At 39.1% G+C, this 8,109-nt stretch overlaps 1 protein-coding gene across 2 annotated transcripts in view; it reads right to left on the bottom strand.

The window, feature by feature from the left end:
* Positions 1 to 5,346: 5,346 nt before the first annotated feature.
* The window catches only part of LOC135948617 (paired mesoderm homeobox protein 2B-like), a 33,815-nt gene continuing 31,052 nt past the window's right edge, over positions 5,347 to 8,109 (bottom strand). For both annotated transcript variants that reach the window (XM_065497978.1, XM_065497979.1), the window contains exon 4: positions 5,347 to 6,889. In XM_065497978.1, coding sequence (XP_065354050.1) covers positions 6,609 to 6,889 — 281 coding nt within the window. In that variant the 3' untranslated portion in view covers positions 5,347 to 6,608. The remainder of the gene's footprint in view (positions 6,890 to 8,109) is intronic.

Below are 8,109 nucleotides of genomic sequence, written 5' to 3'. Positions count from 1 at the left end.
AAACTTTTTAGTTGTCTTAAGATCTGCTGGTTTGAAATCATGGACGAAACCTTCTTCATGTCATTTAGATCAAAGTCTTCTCCACACAAAAAAATATCAGCGAGTTTTGGCGCCGATAAAATGTTGGACAGGCAGGCTTTCCTATTACTGAAACATTTGGATCAATAATTAACATTTTAAGGAAGGGCATCGATTCTATCTTACGTTTCCAATGGTAATATCCATTCCAACATTCTGAGCTCCGCAAAAAAATTGATTGGCTTTGCATCGTCTGTAAGTTGTTATCCAAGCCAAGAACTTCCAGCTTAGGGCACGACATGAAAATACTTCTAAATTCCAATTGGTTGTCTACTTCGTTTTCTTCTTCGCTGTCTTGGTCACTTTCTTCGCTGTCTTCTTCGCTGTCTTGGTCACTATCTTCTTCGCTGTCTTGGTTACTATCTTCGTCGCTGTCTTGGTCACTATCGTCGCTGTCCTCATACCAATTTTGTTCTCCATTTTCATTAAAGCGTACCTTCAGAGTTTTCAAATTAGGACCGTAGGAAGCAGTAAAGATTTTCAATATTTCCACTGTCGGCACGCAATCTAACACAATACATTTGATCTTGGGGAACCCTAGATACGCAGCTGGTATTCCGTCATGGCTCCAATAAATCTAAAAATGAAGTAGATTTGCACATGTCGTCAGATAAGCATATGTGGAAAACATAAGAAACCAGGTTGATTATACACCAATTAATGCATTTGTTAATTACTAAAAAAGTCTAGAAATAAAATCAATTTTTCCTACAGTAAAAGTGCTAATTTTTAGGGGGAAAGGAAAAATATTTATGAAATTTGGATGGAATCGTCCTGTTCACTTTTAATGTTAAATAGATTTACTATATCACATTTCAAATTTCTGTCACGAAAATAATATTTAACAAATCCATTTTTAAGTCTATTATCTCAAATGGCGTACCTTCAGATGAGTAAGGTTGCAAAACACTTCTTTAGACAGTTCCCAACCTGCGTTCACGCACAAATGCCGCATATTGGAGGTTTTCGAAAGAGCTCTTGGATTCATAGAGACTTGAGGGATATCTAGATTATCTGCAGAGAACTGAACTATCTCAAGTTTTGGCAGGTGACTAATACACATCTCTGATAACACAACTTCTTCGTCTTCAGTAGCAAATTGATCATTCATAACTATGTCAAATTGAAATGTTTTCAAAGCCGAAAAGCATCTTTTGAAGTCCTCGATGTCACCAAAATCTACAGTGAGGTTGTCACTGCTGTTCTCTTTTAAAGAATTGAAAGCAATTGGTATTTCGAGATGAGACAAATTTCGGAGTGTCTTGCAAATTTCCTTTAAGTCTGAATATTTAATTGTCATATACTCAACTACAAGCTTTACTAGCTTCTTCAGCTTGCACAACGCTTCCACCATACATCCAATATCGATTTTGATACAAAAGTCTTTTTCGTAGCAAATAAATAGAGACTTTATGTCAGGGGCGTGAGCAGCTATCAGTTTCACGACCTGTGGAGAAGCAGTATTAAAATGATGCACAGAAAACGCATGATTGAAATAATATACCCTCGTAAGCTCCTCTAGTTTCGAATTCTCGGGGCAAAAAGTCAGCAACCCTTCCAAATCAATAGTTTTCGGCTTTGAATTGATGATCAAGAACTCAAATATTTTTACTTTGGAATTGAAATTATCCATGGTTACGTCATCATTAGACTTAAAACTCTGGGACAGGAACGCTTTTAATATTTTCCGCAGAAACATTTTTGCTGAAATTTTTTAATTGATTGTTAATTTATTTGATATACTTGTTAACAGAGAGACTCACGATAATTTGCCAGACGTAGGCTTTCACTCTCATTATCAATGAAGTGGTTGATGTTTTTCACGATTTTTTCTGCCGCGAGTTCGAATAAGGACCTGTTCCTACTCAAATTCAGCACCCTCAATGCAGTCAATGCCAACAGCTTTTCGTTATATTCCATCGCCATGTTCTATTGGATGGTGAAAATAATTCTTTGTATTTTGAACTGTATTTATGTGTCTAAAGAAATAATAGTAGTTTGATTGTACATATGCGTCATCTTTTCGCTATCTTTATGAATGCATTTGCAAACGGGGAGAAAATATTGAATGAAAAACTCGCAGGAAAAATTTATAGAAAATCTCCTCTTTACATATGGAATGAATTAAAAAATGGACGAATAAATGATTAAAATTATTTTGAATGTTTTCTTTCAAGTCTTATTGGAAGTTAGTCAATATTTGAACCACACCGCAAGCAACTGTTAGAAAAATTCACACAAAGAAATTATTGAAAGAGAGGGAAATTACAAATTAGTATTGCCTGCGCCAAATTGAAACAAGGATCATGAGATGAGGAAACTTGCCTTCTTTGTAGAAGTCATGGAATATGTCTCTGGAGTACTATCACACTTTCACTGTTACACTGAATTAGACGACGCAAATATTTATGAAATATATTATGTTTTCCAATTTTCAGGGAAGCTAATTGTTATGCCACGAAAATATTTTGACTATTTCCAAATCATAAATTCACAATTTATCATTGAGAATGTTAGTTGTTAATTATACTGTATTTATTACGTAAGTATACAGTGACGTCATCTGCTGGCGACTTCTAACACTAAGGGCTTATACCAAACTGGTGTAATATTCAGAAATCCTATTGTTAAAATTCTTCCGGATAATTTTAGGCTCATTGTTGATCCAAACTCTCAGTGTTCCTGACTATCTGTGTTACGAGTTATAATGAATTTACTCTCCTTAACAAGTTATGGAAAGCTTCGAAGTTTTTTTGGTGGTGGCGCTATTACTCAGGGAGGTATTTTTTCTGTTCGATTCTGCCGCTTCCCCCTTCTTTAAGGTTAATTCAGGGTTCCTCCACCACCTGACCCCCTGAGAGCGCTTCAGATCATTCAGTTGCTTCTCCTCCTTTGATCCACATGAAAACCACGTGCGCTCGCAGAAAATTACATCTTGCCTCATTATTTCAACTGAAACGTGAGTTATTAATTTTTAAATCACCTATATAGGTAAAATTTTGCTTTGTGTTTTATTTGATATCGAATTCTGGACGAAATTTTACCCTCACCGCATTCAAGATTTTTTCTTCCACGAGTTAATTAAAAAACTGTAAATTTATGCTGAGTTTAGTATGTTTTTAGAAAATGAATTATCCTAAATTTGCATGTTCCGGTTGAAATAATGAACAGAAAAAACTCCCTTATTCATTACAGAAAACTATATAAATAGGTCAACCTTTCAAAGATGAAGAATAAATTGGGAATCTGACGAAATAGAAAACCGACTTGTAGAGTTTTTAGATAAGCTGCATGATGATTCATGCACATAAATATATGTGATGGTTCTACAAGATTAGAAGCTTAGATTTTGTTGATAGTTTTTATCCGTGAAAACAAAAATTTGAACAAAATCGTTCATTTCGTATTTTGGAAGAGCATTTACGATGTTTGTGTCATCTGTCTGTGGCAGCGGTCAGTAGGAAGCAGGAAATCAATGAATTACGGCGGCACAGCATGCTAGTTTTCCGTCCTCTCTGCTCTCCCTCTGCTCGCTCGCTGGGTCTCTCTCGATTTTTGCTGTCACGGCGGCGCAGAGCCGAAATTAAAAGAAAAAGTCAACAAAGTGCCGGTGCACGGTGGAAAAGGGCTTTTGTAAATCAAATTAGCGACGATCCTCGGCACAAAAATAAGCCGCCTCTGCCTGAGCTCTCTCTCTCTTCGCTCTGCGCTCTGTGCTGCTTCTCGGGCCCTTTTTCTTCGGTCGGGAGGTGAGTGAGCTAGGCCGGCAATTAATAATTAGGAGAGCCCGGCGAGAAGTTTTGCCCCGCGCTGACGTCTTGGGCACTTTTGAATATTTCATCGCCTTCAGGGAAATCAGGCCTGCCGGACAAATAGCCGGAGAGCGAGTGCGGCGGTAATGAGCCGCCGAGCCTCCAATCTGGTGCAGAGAACAACAAAACAGCCGCAGCTCATCTACAATTCATGCGGCCCGGCGAGCGCAATTTCCAGAAATATAGCCTCGCCACTGCATCGATATTTTAATTGGCATAATTGGATTACGCGACGACTGTGCCAGCAATATTGCCGCGCAAAGAGCAATAATTTTTCTTTATTGCTTTTGCCCGTTTTGGTCAGGGCCGGGTTGAGTTACGAGTTACGAATTTGCATTGCTTTCATTGGTTATTGGTTAATGATACAAAAATTGTTAAAATACTTCATTGTTTGTAATATTTTCAGAAGGAATTATTTTAACATCATCTTTCTCCTCAATTAGATTGATGTATTTCAAAATATTTTTAATTTTTGTTCTAATAAAGTGAATCTAATCTTTTTATGGGAGCCTTGAAAATATTGTTTCAACTATTTTGCTCTGGCGTTATTATTTCTTTTTGCGAGACGGTTTAAGTTCTGGTAATTAATGAAATTGAAACTTTGCTATCTACTGGGTGTTCTTAATAAAATTTTAAATCCAGCACTTAACTTGGTTAAATTCAAGTAATACATAAAATCGTAGAAAATGAAATTTAAACGTGATGTCCTCTGCATGAGTAACAAAATTGTAAATCCAAAGGTTAGCTCACTCAGCTACAAAAATCCAAAAATTTACAAGAAATCTCAAGAATTGATTAGTTGAATTGGGAAAAATGAGCTAAATAAATAAGTTTTAATCTCATATGCATGTGTACATTCTATTTTTCTGTTCATAAAAGTTATTTCTGATATGGGATGATTTCTCGTTCATTTTTCCTATTCATCATCTTCTCTGAAAAGGTCATTAGTTGCAACTGTCAGAAAGATACAAGGAATATTTTCTTTCTCGTATTATACAATATTTGTTTGTATTGTGTGCGTGTTTTCTCGTGTTGGAAAAGTCCTTCTGACTTTTATTGTTATAAAGAGGATAGAAATTTGAAGATAGGAATTTTTGTGTAGGAAGGATGAGTTGCAGGGTTGACAAGATTTTACCACTGTATCCTCTGTTTGATTTTACACTAATACAATGAGGGTAAAGCCGGCCTTTCTCGACGATTCAGTTCTCTGAAGCTCGTACCTGGGGTTTGGATTTTGTTTTGGACGAGGTAAAATATTGCTGATGAGACCGAAGTAATCGCTGCCTATACAAAACAAAAGTGTTATTTGAAAACATTTATATCATAATTTAACTGAAAGTAAATCCTGCATTAATCCACACAGAGCTTGGAAATTCGATAGCTTTTATTTCTTGAATAATTTTGCCTCACAAAAAATAATAAAGATGCACGTGCACGTGGCAAAAACGGTCGTGTGTGATATTCTGCGTTGATGAACAGCAAAACTGTGCATTTGAAAATTAGAGACGATAATTGCGAGTTGAGCAGTCAGCTCTGTGTGTTGTGTGTGGCCGCGCGGGCTCGCATGTCACAAATCTCATTTAGGGCCGCGCTGGCAAAAAATATACGAGACAGAGGCAAAAATGGCGCCGGAATGATATGTGCGTGCGTGTAATTATGACATGGAAAAGCGGCGGCGGCGGGCGGAATGGCGGGCTGCGCTGGAAAAAAGCTGCAGCGCAGGGGAGCGCCAGGGAAAATGTATTCTCAATTATGTCCGGCTGGCTGAAATAACTCGGGCATTGTAAACTAATTAAAAAACATCACACAGCAGCCCGATGGCCGTAAATAAATAATAAAAAAATACACGCCAACCCGCGAAAAAATGAAACAGCAGAGCAGAGCACGGGTGAGCTGGAAATAAAAGAGCGACGTGTGCACGTGTTGGAGTGTGGTGTATATTTTTTGTTCGAGTATACATACACGAGTCATTTATTCCTAACAAACACATTCATAAGTCAGCCATTAACACGATTATTTTGTACGTACATACACATTCAGCTGGGAAATCAAAAATTCGCTGCGTTTGTTTATATAATGACTAGAAATGCAGAGAGTTCGCTCGGCGGCCCACTGCTTGGACGCAATTTTTAGTTTTAATTATTTACAAAGACTATTTATCCGTGGTTCCTTTAGCTATACAATATCTGCAGAAATGTTTGCAACGCTTTTAAAGTGTAAAGGACTTGCAAATGAAACCTTTATGGCCGAATTAGAGCAATTTCAGTGTTTTTTGGTTGGCTATAATCTTAATGAAATTGGGCGCCTGTCTGGATGCAATGAAAAATTTGACAAGATATAATATGCATAGTAAATTAATTCATTAGATCATAGAAATAATTTTCCAGGCCCCCATCCAATAAAATTCTGATGATTCCATAACCAAGAATTTCTTTGAATTATCAATTTTTGAATAGGTCGTCAAGTCCTTTTCTTTACAAAGCCTTTGAGACAGGGCAGTTTCACACGTGTAAGTCCAAGCAGTGGCGCCACCAGGCCGAGTGCGACTAGTTGGCGGACTAAAACCGGAGAGGGAAAGAGGCGAGAAAAGCGGCGTTCTGCTCGCCATTTCCTACACACTGTACAGGTGCGAGATGAGAACAAGCGGCTGCCTTTTCTTCTTCGCACTCAGGTGGCCGGCAGTTCGAGGAGCAGGGCCTCGGCCAGCAGGGTCGAGTCTCAGAAGAGGTGCGGCGCCTGCGCGGGCGGCTGTTTGTGGTGCAGCTGCGAGTGGTGTGGCGCCGAGTGGTGGTGCTCGAGGACGAAGGCGGCCGCGGCAGCCGGGCCCGACGAGCCCAGCAGCGACGAGAACGGCCCCAGCAGGTGGTTCTGCTGCTGGCCCTGGCCCACCGACCCGCCCGACCCCACATTCCCCAGTTTGCCACCGCAAGAGCCGCCCCCGACCACCCCCGACGGAGACCACTTGTTGTTGTTGTTGCTCACTTCGTCCAGTTTGTGCACTGCGAACAAAAAGTGGATCATTATTGCTTCGTTATTGAATTTAGCTAAGATTAAAATGGTCAAAATTCGCGTTCCTCTAGAAACAAATAAAAAAAACAAGCAAGAATTAAGTCATTTTTTATCGGTTAAACTTTTTCGAGATGGGCGAGATCAAAATATTTAAAATGTTTGGCGCTGGCAGAAAAATTTACGACTCAAACTCTTGGAAAAATTATGATTTGACGTGTCATAAGAAAAACGAAAATCTCATACCCAAGCAGAATACGTAAACAACGCTACAAATCGCAATTGGACAGTTTTCCGCATGGAAATCAGTTTCGCCGTTGCAAAAGTGTGAAACGGCAAGTAAATCAAGTCGGCGGCAACCCTCGAGAGGACGGCGTTACATTCGAATTTATTATTTACAAGTGCATGATTTACGGACTGCGAGCCGTCTGGAGAGCATAATAATAGAGCTCGAGCGCATTATTTGCCACTTGTCAGAGCCGGGCCGAGTTGCCAGCCGTCTGCGCTGCCGTTCTCTCTGATGTTACGAGCAGCCAAGCCATGAGCCCGGCGAGCGAACGGGTGGCCGGGGAGGAGCAGGCCCTCCTCGATTGGATCCGCCGGCAAATTGAGTTATGACTTTGGCCGGCTCATGCATTTTTTAGCAGACAGACATGTGCATCGCTCCTGCCGCGCCAGCGACGACAAAATGATTGTGATATCAAAAAATTGGATTTTGTTTGAAAACGAACAATGCGCTTACTCTGCGTGATACACAAAGAAAATGAATTGGATATGCAACAAAAATTACTGTTACTGTATATAAAAATACATTTTACACCTTTAGTTACATAGAATTCAGCCAGACATCCATTAAAGAGGGTGGATTTTATGCATAAATTCAAAAAGGATTCTATAAGGATTGAGTTTTAGAGCCAAAATTGACTTATGTAGAAGTAGCATTGTAAATTTTTGAGAAAATTGACTGCGAAGTTAGCATCATGCTTTTCAAATGGTGAGGATTTTCTAATTACTTTGAAATCCTAATTCTTTTTTTCAAACTAAGAGTGTCTCAAAAATACACTGATGACTCGATCTCAACGAGAGGAATCGAAATCGGTAAAGAAAACGATTTGACCAACAGTCAACACAGTCCCATTTTCATTGGATCTGGCAATGAATAACTAATTAAAATTTAATGTGCAAGAAAAGAAATAGGTCACCAGGAAACGAT

The sequence above is a fragment of the Cloeon dipterum genome, chromosome 1, assembly GCF_949628265.1.
Source record: "Cloeon dipterum chromosome 1, ieCloDipt1.1, whole genome shotgun sequence".
Classification (NCBI taxonomy): Eukaryota; Metazoa; Arthropoda; class Insecta; order Ephemeroptera; family Baetidae; genus Cloeon; species Cloeon dipterum.
Note: the sequence above shows the minus strand (reverse complement) of the source record. Positions and strands in the feature narration are given on the sequence as shown.